This window comes from Camelina sativa, chromosome 14 (assembly GCF_000633955.1).
Source record: "Camelina sativa cultivar DH55 chromosome 14, Cs, whole genome shotgun sequence".
Classification (NCBI taxonomy): domain Eukaryota; kingdom Viridiplantae; phylum Streptophyta; class Magnoliopsida; order Brassicales; family Brassicaceae; genus Camelina; species Camelina sativa.
The window spans coordinates 469,206-485,981 of record NC_025698.1 but is presented as its reverse complement, the minus strand read 5'-3'; the positions used below and the strand labels follow the sequence as shown (position 1 = coordinate 485,981).

General features: G+C 34.6%; 4 protein-coding genes across 8 annotated transcripts in view; 1 reads left to right on the top strand and 3 right to left on the bottom strand.

The window, feature by feature from the left end:
- Window positions 1–2,343, top strand: part of LOC104738689 (endoribonuclease Dicer homolog 1) — a 9,879-nt gene extending 7,536 nt beyond the window's left edge. The window contains exons 16-20 of one of the 2 annotated variants that reach the window (XM_010458879.2): window positions 23–213; window positions 298–1,188; window positions 1,283–1,447; window positions 1,530–1,933; window positions 2,031–2,343. In XM_010458879.2, coding sequence (XP_010457181.1) covers window positions 23–213; window positions 298–1,188; window positions 1,283–1,447; window positions 1,530–1,933; window positions 2,031–2,208 — 1,829 coding nt within the window. In that variant the 3' untranslated portion in view covers window positions 2,209–2,343. The remainder of the gene's footprint in view (window positions 1–22; window positions 214–297; window positions 1,189–1,282; window positions 1,448–1,529; window positions 1,934–2,030) is intronic. The other variant, XM_019236089.1, reaches the window with a different exon arrangement.
- Window positions 2,456–4,369, bottom strand: LOC104738688 (soluble inorganic pyrophosphatase 1). Of its 2 annotated transcripts, none has more exons than XM_010458878.2 (9): window positions 4,225–4,369; window positions 3,743–3,896; window positions 3,622–3,650; window positions 3,483–3,548; window positions 3,277–3,384; window positions 3,128–3,193; window positions 2,910–3,030; window positions 2,748–2,829; window positions 2,456–2,667 (listed from the first exon to the last, which is right to left on the bottom strand). In XM_010458878.2, exons 2-9 carry the CDS (start codon window positions 3,864–3,866, stop codon window positions 2,625–2,627), a joined length of 639 nt encoding a protein of 212 aa, XP_010457180.1. In that variant the 5' UTR covers window positions 3,867–3,896; window positions 4,225–4,369; the 3' UTR covers window positions 2,456–2,624. The 2 variants fall into 2 exon arrangements, with proteins under 2 accessions (XP_010457180.1, XP_010457179.1); XM_010458877.2 differs by having other exon boundaries at window positions 3,743–3,866; window positions 4,225–4,366.
- On the bottom strand, window positions 4,564–9,054 carry LOC104738686 (protein LHY-like). Of its 3 annotated transcripts, none has more exons than XM_010458875.2 (10): window positions 8,833–9,054; window positions 8,649–8,674; window positions 8,333–8,522; window positions 8,122–8,233; window positions 7,911–7,972; window positions 6,994–7,230; window positions 6,809–6,904; window positions 5,661–6,713; window positions 5,225–5,574; window positions 4,564–4,800 (listed from the first exon to the last, which is right to left on the bottom strand). In XM_010458875.2, exons 3-9 carry the CDS (start codon window positions 8,375–8,377, stop codon window positions 5,236–5,238), a joined length of 1,944 nt encoding a protein of 647 aa, XP_010457177.1. In that variant the 5' UTR covers window positions 8,378–8,522; window positions 8,649–8,674; window positions 8,833–9,054; the 3' UTR covers window positions 4,564–4,800; window positions 5,225–5,235. The 3 variants fall into 3 exon arrangements, with proteins under 3 accessions (XP_010457177.1, XP_010457176.1, XP_010457178.1); XM_010458876.2 differs by lacking the exon at window positions 4,564–4,800 and adding an exon at window positions 4,950–5,093; XM_010458874.2 differs by lacking the exon at window positions 4,564–4,800 and having other exon boundaries at window positions 4,906–5,574.
- On the bottom strand, window positions 11,458–13,219 carry LOC104743109 (WAT1-related protein At1g01070-like). Its single transcript, XM_019235398.1, has 5 exons — window positions 13,104–13,219; window positions 12,178–12,577; window positions 12,070–12,109; window positions 11,716–11,866; window positions 11,458–11,608 (listed from the first exon to the last, which is right to left on the bottom strand). The coding sequence occupies exons 1-5, from the start codon at window positions 13,208–13,210 to the stop codon at window positions 11,458–11,460; spliced, it is 849 nt and encodes a 282-aa protein (XP_019090943.1). The 5' UTR covers window positions 13,211–13,219.

The following is a 16,776-nucleotide window of genomic DNA, read 5'->3' as shown; positions in this document are numbered from 1 at the left end:
TTGTTTGATTCTGTAATTTAAGGTGAATCAGAGACGATCCTTGATAAAACATATTACGTGTTTCTTCCACCTGAAATATGCGTTGTGCATCCACTTTCGGGTTCACTTGTCCGAGGTGCTCAGAGGTTGCCCTCTATAATGAGAAGAGTTGAGAGCATTTTGCTCGCTGTTCAACTCAAAAATTTGATTAGCTATCCTATTCCCACATCAAAGGTGCGTAGTTAGAGTCTTTTGTTTGTCTTTCTTGTTCTGTTTTGTTGAAACTAGTCTAATCTGATTTGGTACATATATGTGTAGATACTGGAAGCCTTGACTGCCGCCTCATGCCAGGAAACGTTCTGCTACGAGAGAGCTGAGCTTTTAGGAGATGCGTATCTAAAATGGGTTGTTAGTCGTTTTCTGTTTCTCAAGTATCCACAAAAGCACGAGGGTCAGCTTACAAGGATGAGACAACAAATGGTTAGTAACATGGTTCTTTATCAGTTTGCTCTAGTCAAAGGGCTTCAGTCATATATCCAGGCGGATCGTTTCGCCCCGTCTAGGTGGTCTGCTCCTGGTGTGCCTCCAGTTTTCGACGAGGACACAAAAGAATCTTCCTTTTTTGATGAAGAGCAGAAACCTGTTAACAGCGATGTGTTTGAAGATGGAGAGATGGAAGATGGTGAACTAGAGGGTGACATGAGTTCGTACCGAGTCTTGTCTAGCAAAACGTTAGCTGATGTTGTTGAAGCTTTGATCGGTGTTTATTACGTGGAAGGTGGTAAGATTGCAGCAAATCATTTGATGAAATGGATTGGGATCCATGTGGAGGATGAACCTGAAGAAGTCGAAGGAACTATTAAACCTGCTAATGTTCCAGAGAGTATACTCAAGAGTATAGACTTTGTTGGTCTCGAGAGAGCTCTTAAATTTGAGTTTAAAGAGAAAGGTCTTCTCGTTGAAGCTATAACACATGCTTCAAGACCATCTTCAGGTGTTTCGTGTTACCAGAGATTGGAATTTGTTGGTGATGCTGTCTTAGATCATCTTATTACAAGACACCTCTTTTTCACATACACAAGCCTTCCTCCTGGTCGGTTAACAGATCTTCGTGCTGCAGCGGTTAACAACGAAAATTTCGCTCGTGTTGCCGTTAAACATAAACTCCATTTGTACCTTCGTCATGGTTCTAGCGCCCTTGAGAAACAGGTAAACAAATCTTTAAAAGCAAAACTATTTTGTTCCCAAAAATATTAACAAAATATATGACTGTTTGGTTTGTTTGTTTTTTTTACTTTTTCAGATTCGGGATTTTGTGAAGGAAGTTCAAACCGAGTCATCGAAACCGGGGTTTAACTCTTTTGGTTTGGGAGACTGTAAAGCCCCAAAGGTTCTTGGAGATATTGTCGAATCTATTGCAGGTGCTATTTTTCTTGATAGTGGAAAAGATACAACCGCAGCTTGGAAGGTTAGTTATTTTGGTTTAAAAATCTCTTGTAAATTCTAGTTACTAGCGTTTTTTACTAACATTTTTTTATCTTTTATTCCAGGTTTTTCAACCTTTGCTTCAGCCCATGGTGACACCAGAGACACTTCCTATGCATCCAGTTCGAGAGCTACAAGAGCGGTGCCAGCAACAAGCGGAAGGATTAGAATACAAAGCAAGTCGAAGTGGTAACACAGCGACTGTGGAAGTGTTCATCGACGGCGTTCAAATCGGAGTGGCACAAAACCCGCGGAAGAAAATGGCTCAAAAGCTAGCGGCGAGGAATGCACTTGCAGCCTTGAAAGAGAAAGAAATAGCGGAATCAAAGGAGAAGCGTGTGAACGGGAATACAGGAGAGAATCAAGTTGAGAATGAGAACGGGAACAAGAAGAATGGGAATCAGACGTTTACGAGACAAACATTGAATGATATTTGCTTGAGGAAGAATTGGCCAATGCCTTCTTACAGGTAAAGAGTTTTAATCAATGAGTGAACTTTTGCAATTGCAGTGATTTTGTTTGGGGTTGTATTGAGCTTATTTGGGGTTTGTGGTGAAATTTCGTAGATGTTTGAAAGAAGGAGGACCAGCGCACGCAAAGAGGTTTACTTTTGCGGTGAGGGTGAATACAAGCGATAGAGGATGGACTGATGAATGTATTGGAGAGCCAATGCCGAGTGTTAAGAAGGCTAAAGATTCTGCCGCAGTTCTCCTACTTGAGCTTCTAAATAAAAGTTATCCTTGATCTTTATTTTTTACTTGGTATTAAATTTAAGAATAGTGACATGTCTATTTATGCAATAATAATATTCCAAAAAAGTCATTATGGACATGATTATGGGATTTTGAATTTTTAAAGTATAAAAACCTTTGACTTCTACTAGAATTAGTGAATTTTGGCTAGTGGTTTTAGTATTACAAATCAATTGATCTGTTATTCCATTTAATTGGGTATAGAATTCTTCTAACAGGTTAAACCAAAACCGAGCCAAAATTTCAAATGCCAAGATCTCTTTATAACAATAGTATGAGTTCACAAGGACAAATGATATGTCTAATAGAAAAATGCAGAGAAAGGTATCAATTAGGATCATATGCTTCTTATTATCAATGAAAAGCAACAGAAACAAAGATGGTGGCAGGATTGTTCACAGGAAAGCTTCAACGCCTCAGGGTATGGAGAATGTATTCAGCATAGAGGTCCCTGTAATGGTTGCTTTAATGTTACATTGAGTAAGAAAGCTATAAGAAAGTTTGGCTCTTGATGGAGAAAGAGAGACTTACATTGAGTACTGGATAGCTCCTATCGCATCCCCAGAAGGGAGAAAATCATTCACTGCAACTTCCTTGTTCTCGTTTTTCTTGTCTGTAAGAGATTATAAGTTAAAGGGAAAACCTAATACTTCTAGTGTAATCGAAATAAAGAGGAACAATAAAGAAGGATACAGTCTTCAAAGAAACGACGGATTTCAGAGAGACGGTGAGGAGGAAGTTCTTTGATGTCAGTGTAATGCTTGTACTCAGGATCATCAACACAAACAGCAATGATCTTGTCATCTTTTTCACCCTAAAAGTACCGAGAAAACAAAAAAAAAAGAATCGTTTAAACTGACTTAAAGGAATGGAGTAAGAGAGAAAAAAGCAGAGCCAAGTTAGTGGCTTACCTGGTCAATCATAGGCATTAATCCAATGGCTCTGGCACGCAGGAAACAACCGGGAAGGACAGGTTCCTATACAAAGATAATAAATTTGTTTATTGAAATATAAAATGTTCGGTGTATCATATAAGAAAAAAAGGAAAAGAATTAAATACCTGCATGATGACTAATACATCAATTGGGTCATTGTCTTCACACAATGTGCGAGGAACAAAACCGTAGTTGTGAGGGTACACAACTGATGAGTACAGAATACGATCAACCTGAATGAAAGATAATGCAAAGATGTTATTGACTTTGCGGTAAGAAAACCATTGATATATAAGAAAATAATGATTGATCTCTTGATATATAACCTAACCTTGATAAGTCCTGTCTTTTTGTCAAGTTCATATTTGACCTTGCTTCCTTTTGTGATCTCCACAACCTAATCTCAAAACAGTAAATGATTCAAGAATCCATCTCATAACAAGATTCTCAAACCAGTAGAAGAAACTTACCACGTTGAAAATCTGGGGAGCTCCAGGTCCTACATATGAATATTATGAATTTAGTCCCAAAATACAAAACACAAAAGCATGCAAAATTTTTTTTTTTTAATTAGATATGATTTTGTTTTACCAATCTCAAGATCATGCCATGGATGTGCAGCTACAGAACGTCTTGACAAGGATGAAAGAATCCTCTCGTTAAGACGAGGAGCAGGTCGCTGCAGCTTCTGGTCTTCATTCCCTTCTTCACTCATCTGTTTTGAAAACGTTATGAATCAAAAACCCTAAATTGGTGGCAGAGAGAGAGAGAGAAAGAGAAGAGTATCAATCGAATCACAAAAAATACCAAATTTATTGCAGAATCAGACCCCACAAGAGAAAAAACAATCTTTAGAGCAGATTATTTAAGAACGATAATACCAAAATTAAGATATACGTTTCTATTGATATAACGTATCGATAACTAAAAGATCTACGCCAAATCTGTTCTACTTTTTTTTTTTCCTCTTTATAAAGTCGATGGATGATTGAGATTTGAAGCAATACCCAGTAGATTAAAACATCGAAAAGCATCCAACTTTGACGATCTTTAGGAGAAAAAAAAAAACGTACCTTTGGATCGGAACAGCCGATGTTTTTGATATCGCAAGGATGAAGAAACTTTGGGAGAGGAAAGAAAAGGAGTGACGAGCGTTGGTCTATTGGTAATTAAGCGTTTTAGGTAAGGTGTATATATTGAGAGTGACCAGCGGCGATATATTTACGGATCAAAACTTCTATACAACTCGTATCACTCATTATTAAATAATGGGGAGAAATATTTTCTTTATTAATTTTTCCTTTGAGAAAGATTTTCAATTAATTTTTGCGATTTGTTTATAATCACAAACGAATATAGAAAAATAGAATAAAATATCCTTTATAGCATTTTCGCTAATAAATTCTACAAAAAATAGGATACTTTCTTGCATTTTAATTCCGAAATAAATATATACATATTATTGATTCATCAGTAAGATAAACTAAGAGATTGCAGTGCATTATGTTATAGTGTGTGACACATGAGCCTTTAGGCTTGTTAGTTAAGCTTGTAACAGTGGAATGTTGTATGTAAGGCCGAGTAGAGTGGATAAAATCTTAAGCCCACCCGAGCATCTTTAGGCCTATTGGCGTTTGGGCAATGAGCGCCTTCAAGTTTAAATCAAACAACAGAGAGAATCATTATGGAAAAAAAAAAAGTAACACAAAAGACAAAAAAAACATTCAAAGTTGAAACTTTTGTACAATCCATCTTTATCATTCTAAACTATTTATGATTCCATCATCAATATCCACAATTAAGAAAGAAAAAAAAAGACATGAATCCATTGCGTGAATGGTTAATTAACAGTAGTAGTAGCAGCAGACATATAGACCAGAAGTAGCATACACAACAAACAGAGACAAGACATAATACATGGGGTGGTGATATGGTACAGAACCTGACATGACCAAAGAAATGTTCTCATGGATCTAAAGAGGAAGAAATAACAGTCTCTTTCTTTCATAAAGATTGTAGAAGCAATTACTAACACTAGATATTGGTAAAAAGGTGGATGTTGTTTTTTCTTACCTCAAAGTCTGTCATGTAGAAGCTTCTCCTTCCAATCGAAGCCTTTTGCAGACTTTTTCATCACTTTGATTGTTTGTGTTCCCAACTTGGCTCTCTGTCAGTTCCATCGAACATCTCTTGTATGGTTTAAACCCTGTTTGTCTCGTTTTTAGACTGTTGCCAGGTCCAACACCGATCATTACTACTCTTTCTTGGTCTGCATCACAAGAACCTTGAACTTTGAAATTAGGAGGGGCCAATGGCATTGACGTGTCACTTTGTTTCCCATTCACATTCTCTGCCAATAGAGGAGGTGAAAAGCTTTGAGGTAATCTTTCTCTTGCAAAGAGAGCCTGAAACGCTATACGACCCTGAAAAGATTTTTGTGGATGCATAGTGTTAATTCCCAAAACAAAAATCTGCAATATGCCATCAATCATTGGGTTTCTCATTTTACCTCTTCGGAGACTTCCTTCCACGAATCAGTAGCTTGGTTGTTGTTGTTGTCTCTCAATTTAATCTTACGGTTATTTAACTCATTTACATCTGGTTGATTTTCATCTGTCTCCTTCACTTTCCCGTTATCTTTCTCCATTTTATCTAATGCATCTGTTTCCACATCACTCCCTGAAGGTGTGTTTGAGCCACACGATGAGCGATCCACCAGATTTTTCTTCTTGGTAACGTTTGAATCATGCACAGCAGCAGTTACAATAACTTCCTCAATCTTATCACCATTAGTTTTTGAGACAGCGTTTATCTTGGTTACTCCGGTCTCCTCTGAATCATCAGATGATGAAGCTGGAGATTTCGAAGCCAAGTTTTGATCTTGCAGAGCTGTGTTTTGTTTTTCAAGAAGTGGTTTAGCATTTTCAACGGTATCCATCTCAGTCATCGCTGGAGTTGGAACAGCATCGGTTGGTAATGGAACACATGTGACTGGAGCTGGAGCACATACAGGTAGCAGTCCATGAGAAGCCCACCAAGCAGTTGCAGCAGCTACTGTAGCAGCAGCAATGGCAGCTATACTTGGAGGAGAAGAGCTCACCGGGGTTGATGAATCTCCAGAATTCCCAGCACTCGCATAAGGCCAAACGGAAGCAGCAAATGTAGCTGCAGCATGAGCTGCAGAGTTCTGTAGGAGAGTTGACATAATAAGATTGGAGAAGGTAGATGACATCTGGAGAAACGAACGGTAATCATCCTGTGAATGACAAGCTGGAAACGCTTGATGACAAGTTGTAGTAGTAGAAGCTTGACGATTTCCGTGCCCGTGAATTTCTTCTCTCATAGGATGAAACATGAAGTCTTGAGATGGCATACCTGAGGGATGATTTTGAGGACCTTTTGCGATATTCCCGTTTACAATATCTGCGTGGAAATGCCAAGGGTAGTTCTGCAGGCTGTGCACAGTACCATCGTTACCATCTTTGTCTTTATTCTTCTTTGGAACATCTTGAACCGCATTGTCCACGGTTGAGTTCTTACTTGTTTCAATATCGGCGTTTCCCTGCTCAAAATCAGAATGGAACAAGTTATTTTTCTTGTCACGCAATTGAACTCTAAATACAGCATTCATCAGAATTTTAGACTACAATTTTATACCTTTCTTGGAGTTACTTTCTTTGGTAAGGGATACTTGTTCATAGTTGAAACCCCCGAGCAACTATCATCTTGATTTTCTTTTTCAGTTGATGTTTTCTAATCAGAAAAAAACATAAAGAAGATTATCACAAGAAGAGACAACAAAATGATAGAATGATGAAGAGAGAAGGGATTAAGGAACAAACCTCTGGAAACGGCATTTTTTCCAAATCCAAGAAGGCGTGATTATTACACTGTGACGAAGAGGCAGACGAAACAAGTTTTGCATCTTTTGCTGATGATACTTGTGAGGAAAATGTACCGTTATTCCCAGGTTTGCGAGGATAAGGAGTGTTGGGTTTTCGTTTAGGACGAGGAGGTGGAATTTCTATGTCCAGAGCTTGACACACAGGAATACCTTTAGTTTCAGCCTCTTTCTCCAACTGAAAGTGAACCAATAACTGTGAGATTTTCCCAAACCGGAGATGGGAAAATGCAGCTCAGATGTAAAAATCATGAGACTCATGAAATTGACCATAGCACGAGGTTGGAAAAAAGTCTTATACTGACACGAATGTTTCGGGGTAGAGATGATAGAGTTACTTCATGTCCTGTCCTATATGGCAAGGAGGTTTGGTTGGCTATAAAAGAATCCATGCAATCCCATTATTTCATAGACTTAAGTGAATATGGGTCAATTGTCTCATGCAAATGCAATGCCAGTTATGTTACTTTGGACCTATCTTATAGTATCAGAGAATAGAGTTCTCTTTAATCTAACAGACCACTTGGACAATTCGTGAACTCGATCAGTTAAAGAGCAAATGACAAGGTAAAACCAAATGTTTCTATAGAGCCTGCTGCAATCCTCAGAACCAACCAACTCTACTTATCAACACACGCCAAATATCTAGTTGAAGCAATGAGTAAGAAAAAACGAGAACCTTGAATCATCTTTTTTTTTCAGACAGAACACAGACGGTGATAGGCAACCTCTAAACATCGATATGGGGACTGGAGAAGTTATATTAACACAATACCAACCATTGGTGCCTTCACTCTAATTGAACACAAGTTAATGAACATGTTTAAAAAACGATTTAAAGAGCTCATCAGCTCTAACCTTAGTGAAGAACTTTTGTGCATGACTTCTGATCTGAACAGCAGTCTTTGTCCCAATATGTTCTGCAATCAAAATCAAAAGGAAAGAGAAAAGAAAAAGAGAAGAGAAGAATCTCCAAATCAAGAGGAGATAAAACAATGAAAAGAAAAACTCCTAAACAAAGTCTCTCACATCAAAACTAAGCATGCAAAAAAGCTAATTTGGTTCCGACCTTCAATTCGTTGCCAAGCCCTTCCATACAGCCTCAAGGCTTCTAAAAACCTCTCATGTTCATCCTCTGTCCATCGTTCTCGCTGCTTTGTTATTGTATATGGCTTTCTTGCCTAAACAATCAAAAACCAAATCTTGTTCACAAAACAAGAATCCAAAATCTCAAACAAACAAAAAAAACACCAATCTCAAGCATAAAACTAATGAAGGACCTTAGTTACTAATTCTTCTCCACCAGATGTATTAGTAGTATCCATAACAGGATCTTTGCAGCGATTCGCTGCTTCAAATCCTCTCTAACAAGTAAAGTATAACAAAGAAACCATCTTTGATCTCCCAACACATGAAAGTTTCCAAATTGCAGCAAAGCCGTTATGATAACCTCTTTAGAATCTAGAGCAACTACAAAAAAAAGAAAAAAAAAAAAAGGAAAGTATATATTTTTTTTTATCCACACAAACTGAGAGAGATTTAGAAATTTCAAAAAGAGAAATCTTTTGCAAACTCAATTGTTTTGAGAAGCCTCACCGAAACGAATCCATGGCAGCCAAAACCTTTACAAGCATCACAAATCTTCATATCAGTATTTAATCACTAGATTTGTATGTATCATTATGTTAACTTTAATTACAGAGGAGATCTTCTTATTTATCTTAAGATGTAAAAGAGAAACCCTAGAAAACTGATAATAATAATGTTAAAAAAGCTATACCCTTGAGAATAGCCATGGAGGAGTCAAGTATACAAACTAGATCATCTCACCGGAGAAGTCATCGTTCCCGGAAACAGTTCAAATCGAGAAACAAAATTAAAACAAACCCTAAAAATCAATGAAAACGTAGAAAGGGAGAGAGAGAAGAAGAAGAAGAAGAAGAAGAAGAAGAAGAAGAAGGAACTAGGAAGACTGTTTTAGGCTGAAGAAGACTACTGAAAGAAAGAAGAAGAAGCCAGAAGCCAGAAGCAATCTCAGCCACAACAATTTTTCCCCTAATTTTTGTATTTTAACGTGTTTTTTAATAATTTGAGGCTAAAACAGCACCAAGGGTATAATGGGGAAAAACAGAAGTCATCGGAGATCGACACGTGGTGAGAATGTAGTGGCTGACTAACTGCACTTTTTGGTATCTCTCAAGTTGCTTCTCTATGAGCCAGAAACCCCTTCCTTCCCCACCTTAGGTTAATTTCTCAAAAAGTGACTTCTTTGCTTACGTGTCAACGGTTTCTTCCCGGTTATTTGGTAGCAGCAAGTGGGTACGGCGCCAGCTGCGTTGCTGTTCTAACCGATACGTGTCGGTTATATAAAGACATTGCACCTTATATGGACCGTTATATATATGGGCTTCTTACATTTATACTATTTCTATGGGCCTCCAATGTAGCCTTTTTCCATTTTTTCCATTTTTAATATTTTTAGTAAAAATAACGATATCCCTTTGTTTTTAAACCTTGACCACAAACAAAATACTCGCGGATGCAGTATTTCACAATTGGTGTGATTTTAATGGTCTATTGGGCTTCTCATGGCCCTAATCTACGCTTCATTTTTTAATGACTCGATTAGTAACAAACTAACCGTAATTAAACAAGATCTGCCTGCTTTTGAATTCCAAATGCATACGATACGACCCTGTTTTAAAAATTCCCGCCTAGCACCGATTACGTTCCGTAAAATCGCTAGGCCCACCTTTTCTGCTTTGATTAATGACTAATCCCCGCCTAACATCGACATACCCGTATAAATTAAGAGTTTATGATCTTTTATAATAATTAATGTACACAATTTTAATGAAAATCATTAAATTTTCTTTGAAATTATGTTTTATATGTTTACCGTAATTTTAAAGACAATACTATAGTTTTATATTTTATTTGATATTTGTTTTTAACATAAACAGAATTATTCATATATTTTATAATATATATTTGTATTTTATTATTAATTTAATAAAATAACCCTAAAACAAGTCTCGATTAATCTCCGATTTTTTCGCTAGGCACTAGGCCTAGCCCAACCGCCCGACTAGCGCCTAGCGATTTCTAAAACAAAGAATACAACCATAATAACCCAAAGAACATTAAATAAATAGAGATGTTTTATGAAAGACACAAGAAAAATGGTTAAAAACTCATAACCATCATTATCATTATTAAAACTATTTTACAACTCTCTACGTTGATGTTTTGGGTTCCATACTTCCAATAAGGATATTTTATCTCAGTCTCTCCTTAAACATTAACTAGAATATATAATATAGAAGGATTTAGAAGATCTTTATGATCAAAGAAGATATTATAAATATATTATAGAAATTTGTGTATATCTTATATGATTCTATAAGTTAGATATTTATGTTAATTCATTTCCAATATAAATATGTATCTCTATGTACATTTATTCTTATGAGATTCAATATATTATTTCCTAAACACTAAGGTGTTCTTCTCTCATCAATCTCTATCATGGTATTAGAGCAGGTTTGCTTCAGAGTTTTTGATCTAACGATCAAACTCTCTCTTATTTTCTTCAAGCCATTGAGCTTCTTTTTAATTTATTCTTATGTTAAGCCAAGTGCTTCTGCAATTCAAGTTCATCATGAACCTCTGAATCTAAGCTATCAAACTTCTTTTTTTTTGTTCAGATCTATCATCATTGATCTCTCACTCTAAGCCAAAGTGTTTCATCTTTTTATTCTAAAAAAAAAAAATGTTTTTCTCATTCAAGCTTCTTATAAGCCTCTGAATCAAGCCATAGTGCTTCTTTAAATTATTAAAAAAAAATAACTATCTTATTTCCCAGTTTCAAGCCATCGATGCTTCTTCAAAATTTTCTTTGTTAAATTTCAATTCAGAAAAAAAAAACTGCTTTTATCGTTTTTCTCAAGCTATAGTGCTTCTTTCTATTTAATTTTCCAAAAAAAAAGAAGGAAAAAGAACATCAGATCTCCTTCTCTAACCATCCTTGATGTCGGCCACCTCAACATCACACACCTCATCACCGGATCGACCAACACTTCAACTTATCAATCTCAAACTGTTATTTCCGTTTCGCTTCATCACCCCTTGAGCTTGAGGGGACGTATAGAAGGATCTAAAAGATCTTTATGATCAAAGAAGATATTATAAATATAGTATAGAGATTTATGTATATCTTATATGATTCTATAAGTTAGATATTTATGTTAATTCATTTCCTTTATAAATATGAATCTCTATGTACATTTATTATTTATTTTCATGAGAGTCAATATACTATTTCCTAAACACTAAGGTGGTCTTCTCTCATCAATCTCTATCATATAGTAACACTTATTTGGACAATAACAACGATATCATTATATTAAACGGGCGACTTAGAGACGTTTTCATTATTGATATTTTTAGCTTCGTCATCCATCCGGGAAGACAGTGTTGTCGATGATTCCGTTTCTTTGTTCTTACCCCACAAGAACATGTAGAGACCCGTTATTGTCACTAGTGATCCAATCACACTACAGTACAAAGGTTTTAAAATTGTAATTATGAGTACACATTTACGATATATAACCTATATATATAAAAACGAAATTAATTTGATAGAGATGATCGAAGAACATACCTTCCAATGTATGAAGGAGTGTGTAAAATCAGGAAATCAAACAGAGTGGCCGAAATGAGAGTAATTGGGAAAAATGCCGATGCGAAAACAGCTCCAATTTCTTTATTCCCCATGTTGTTGCTACCGTCGACATTGCTTGTCCGACCACACCCTATAATACGTGTATATATATTGTTAAGTATCATGTATTATATTATTATCCAAGAGGTGTATTTGTAAAAATTTAGTGGTTATTGAGAGACAATTCATATCTGAAAACAATTAAATGATTAATTATCAAGAAAGCAATTAAATGATTAATGGCAATGGCGCCAAAAAAATATATTAGAGAAACATATGATAGCATCAACTTACCGTAATAGATAACCCCTGTTCCTCCCAAATTTTTAAAGTTCTTGCATAATAAGCTTATAAATTTAACTTTTAAAAATATGTTTAGATTTATGAAGATATGATACTTACAGCGTATATAATGACCATGATCACAAATCTATCATCGATGATCCAATCATTAGCGTCTCTCTTCTTATAAAGGCTCAAGAGAGCACATTGAAACGCCGCAAATATTGACATGAGACAAGTGCTTGAGTATTTGCAAGGGTACTTAATGCTTAAATTCCCTTGAAATAGCATCCATAAAGATAGCAAGACGGTTCCTATGGTTAAGTAAAGACATCCAAGAAGCCAATTATTGTCTTCTTGAGCGTTGTTGTTTGTGTGGGGAGCCTCTCGGTGAGTGTGAGAATTTGATATTTGAGGCCCTTTGTAAAATGTTAAGAACAGAGCTCCACTAATACATATTAAAGTTCCAATCACCTTCAACATTCCTGCTTTGGTCTTTAAAACCTTTAGTTTTTCAATCCTATACAACAAAAAAAGAGTAAGTTTTAAAATAATTTATTTTAAAGTCATAACGTAAGGTAAAAAATTTAAAAAAAATTACGTTACAAAATAAAATAAAAATAAACTTAAATTGACATATATAATATCTAATAATATACATGCAGGCATATATAGATAACAAAAAAGTATATAAAACAATTAAATTTCGAAGCTCAAACTAATAGATAATATATTATGTTTGATTTAACAAATTAACAATTAGTTTTCGCATCATTTGTTTATCAAAGTTTATAAAAATGCAACGTATTCAATAAAAAGGACCTTTTGTCAGGAAAAGGTATAAAAAGGGGCTCAGTTGGATGAAGTTACGTATACTTTAGGTAATGTAAATGGAAATTTAGTCATATTGCATAAGAATTAATCAAAATATTGGTAATGCTTTCGTTGGTGCCTTAATACAGGGTATAACAATTATTATTATTATTATTGAATGATGTATTGTTATCATTGAATGATAAATTGAAGTTAGATGGTTCCATCTTTACCTGAAAATAAGGGCCAAAGCGAAGGTGATTGCAGGCAACATGCTTACCAAAGCACACGAAACAGTTGCGGACGTGTACGACAGACCAAGCAAAAAGAAAAATTGCATCAAACTCGCCCTGCCAATTTAAACCCCAAAATATATATTAAAATAATAATAATTTTGAGCTTTTGATTATTTATTATATGGACCTTGAAACTTGTAAGAATACCTGAAATTTTTAACGTGATTATTTGATTAAAATAACGTGATTTTTTGATTATTTGATTAAAATTTTTAACTCTTTTTTTGATTAACTTGATTATTTGATTAAAATAACGTGATTTTTTTTTTCATAAAATTTCTGATATTATATACTTATATTATGAGTACTTGGTTACAAATAAAGAGTTAAGGTGCCGCAACAACAGCTAATATCCGGGATGAACAAGTCCGGTACAAGAACATAGATAAATTACAGATTAAACATAGATACGTAGTCGATACGTAGTTGATGCTACAAAATATCAAACAGTTGATCATTATTTTTCGTATTAAATGGTAAGCCACTTAAATATTGGTGACACTTACTTAAGCGTGCTAGTTGGTTGTAAGTCCTTAAGTGTCACATTACTAGTTAGACTAGACTAAACGTTTTAAGTGGAAGTATATATTTTGCATTAGGTGACTTCTTTCTCATTAAACTCAGCTACCACTGTTCACATCTCTCTAACTCTAACTCTCAGTTGTCAAAACTCAAAACCACCTCCTTGAGCTTTTTCGCACCTCGTCACTTAAGAGTTGCTTCTCTCCGCTGCATGTAAGCCTTTCAAGTTACTTCTCGTTTTTTGCTTAAATTAAAGCACCAGAAATTATTCATATTGGGATTCCTCTTGGCTTCTAGAGCAAAAATTGATTTTGCTAAGAATATAAATACAAGATGAGGATAGCAGTCTTGGATCAATAACGATCCTTGTTGGTCAATGCTAGTATATAATCAACGACGAGGTCAATGTTGATCAACCTTTTTTTTTGGGATAAATTTATGGCGATCACAAAAACACCAGATCTAATAGTAAACTAGATTCCTCATGGACATGCATGATTATAACTTTATATAGTTGCTTGGAATGTTGTAGATCAGACTCAGAGGAACCCAAAGGTAAACTTTCTAGCAACTCGTAGGCTGAGTAAATGCTGGTTGACTAGCGTTCTGATGAGTTTCTTAAGATTACTGTATGGATATGACAAAAGTTAAGGTTTTCCGTACGAAACATAGGATGCTCACAGGGCCGTGCCTAAGAAAAAAGGTATTTGGCTCAGCTCCAAAATATATAGTTTTTTTTTTTACCCTCAATTATGGAAAACATGGTGTATTATTATAGTTTTGGAAGTTTTATTACTTCCTAAACAATACGACTCCTTTCAATATATATAGATATAATTTTCTAAAATATACATAATAGAAAGCAATATCCTAAATTGTGAAGGAATCGAGTAAGATTGTGAAACAGAAAGACGAAAGATTATGAAAAATTGGTGAAAGAATTTATTGAAACAAAAGGAAAACCGATTATGTTTTAGTTTTTTATTTTTTTTTAAAGTAATTTCTATAATTTCAAATTTTTAATATTTATTTTATCCTAGTTTTGAATTTTTAATATTTATTTATCTTTTTAAAGTATTAAAATAATCTCTAATTTTAAGCTCACTTTAAGTCCCGATAAACATGAGCACGGCACTGGATGCTCATACAGTGGCCAATTCAAATCTCAAAATCAGTTCTGAATAAAATTTTCAGTGTTATTCCGATGCTATACTGAAACATATTCGAGAACTATGTTAATTTCTTGAAAACTCCTAAAATCAACATGAACTTTTTTACATAATTTAAGAGTTCTTTTTCCATTTAGTTAGCAATAATCTATTGGAAAGTGAATAAAGTACATAAAAATCGCCTTGTTAACATGCATTGCATGCTGGAAGGAGGAATTGACAACGTTCGTTAAATATTATTATCCAATTACGTTTCAGCTTTTTTACATAAATAGAAATAAAAGTGTTATTAAAGGAATAGAGGTTATGAATTCTATCACGGCAATTCATACACAGTTGTTATTTTTTTTTCTAAAAATAAAAAATATAGTTTCATATTTCTCTTCTTTTTTTGACACAGTTTTATCTTGTTTTGAAACGAATATTTTAACACCAATGTGCGATATGACCATTAATCATAGAGTGATCAGTAGATTATTCGGTTGAATTATAATGATGTTTCTACCTGCACATTTAACTTTTAATCCAATTTATTTTTAGCGGTAAATGCACTAAATACTTTTTTTACCGCGTTCTTTTTTTGTAAATCACGATGGCCCCCTAGCAGGGCCGGCCCGAAGGTCTACGAAGCCTAAAGCAGAACCGGAAAATGATGCCCTTAATCCCAATTAATTTTTCTTAATCCCAACTAATTTTTTTTCTAAACTTTAAAAATGAAATTTCAGTATAAAATAATACACCAAAAACACAAGCAATCCACGAAACAACACATCATCAAGTAGACAAATAGTTAGTGTAGTGAGCAATCTACAGAGATTATATAGAAAATTTAGTATAATCACTTTGATCTTTGAATTACATTTAAGTTTTAAATTGTAGCAAATTAGAATATTTCAAGTAAGAATTGTCTGAGAATCTGTGAATCCACCATATGCTAAGTTTGACCGACGTTTTGCTTACAAAGTTTTTTTCTTTTTGAAGAAGAAAGAAAAAAACTTAAGAAAACAGAGAAAACGTAGGATTGTAGAAGAAAAAGAAAACATACATGGGGGAGAAAGCAGAGATTGACAATAATATTGGAAGAAGAAGAGGAACGACCAAAAAGAAAGACGGGGATTTTTTTATTCACTAGTTCAATTGCTGATTTAATTATTATTTAGTTCATTAGTATAATTAATATAAGGAAATGTAGATAAAAATATTATTTTGGATTAGACAAAATAGGGAAAAAGATCGGTTATATTTAACGTGAGGCTGGTTTGAACCCAGTATAAGTGACTGAAAATCAAACAAAAGAAACCACTACACCAAAGGAACATTTAAAATTTGTTGCCTCTAAAATATTTAAAATATTTGGCGCCTAAAGCCGTTGCTTCATGAGCTTTAGGTCAGGGCCGGCACTGCCCCTAGCTATACTAAAGCCATATATAATCATCATCTAGCTAGCTGACCCCCTATATATATTTTAATTTTAACACGTGGGTGATCAAATCTAAAAGAAGAAACATTTCTATTTTTATCAAGATTGATCGCAATCTATTGAGTTGAGATTGAGCATGACAAATCTTTTCTGACACGAAAAACAAAAAAGAGAGGACATGACGAAAGGAGTTCATATTGCTATCTGAGTTCGAGTGCATGAGTGGTCGTGGAAGTGGAACTCAAAGCAAAAAAATTATTTCGTATAAAAAAAAAAAAAAATTCTATCAGCATATTACCCACTAGAAAAGTAAATATATTTGGAGGGAGCAGAAAAGCAATCGAAAGTAACGAGACAGGAATAACGTTTGATTAAAAAAAGTGGTGAACCCTTCTGGTTTGCACTATCATAATATATTAATATTTAAAGTTAATAGTAATAATAATATTATTAATTATATTATCCCAATTGTATTGGAGGATCGAACTGTCCGGAACTA

Excerpts from the sequence above, each read along its gene's own strand:
- LOC104738688 (XM_010458878.2), bottom strand. The coding sequence starts at position 3,866 with ATGAGTGAAGAAGGGAATGAAGACCAGAAGCTGCAGCGACCTGCTCCT. Across the intron at positions 3,549-3,621 it reads CTCCCCAGATTTTCAACGTG|GTTGTGGAGATCACAAAAGG; the intron begins GTAAGTTTCTTC and ends TTTTGAGATTAG. Across the intron at positions 3,194-3,276 it reads ATGTATTAGTCATCATGCAG|GAACCTGTCCTTCCCGGTTG; the intron begins GTATTTAATTCT and ends ATCTTTGTATAG.
- LOC104738686 (XM_010458875.2), bottom strand. The coding sequence starts at position 8,377 with ATGGATACTACTAATACATCTGGTGGAGAAGAATTAGTAACTAAG. Across the intron at positions 7,973-8,121 it reads GGCTTGGCAACGAATTGAAG|AACATATTGGGACAAAGACT; the intron begins GTCGGAACCAAA and ends TTTTGATTGCAG. Across the intron at positions 6,714-6,808 it reads AGAAAGTAACTCCAAGAAAG|GGAAACGCCGATATTGAAAC; the intron begins GTATAAAATTGT and ends GATTTTGAGCAG.
- LOC104743109 (XM_019235398.1), bottom strand. The coding sequence starts at position 13,210 with ATGCAATTTTTCTTTTTGCTTGGTCTGTCGTACACGTCCGCAACTGTT. Across the intron at positions 12,578-13,103 it reads GCTTTGGCCCTTATTTTCAG|GATTGAAAAACTAAAGGTTT; the intron begins GTAAAGATGGAA and ends TTTGTTGTATAG. Across the intron at positions 12,110-12,177 it reads TCATGGTCATTATATACGCT|AACTTTAAAAATTTGGGAGG; the intron begins GTAAGTATCATA and ends TTATTATGCAAG.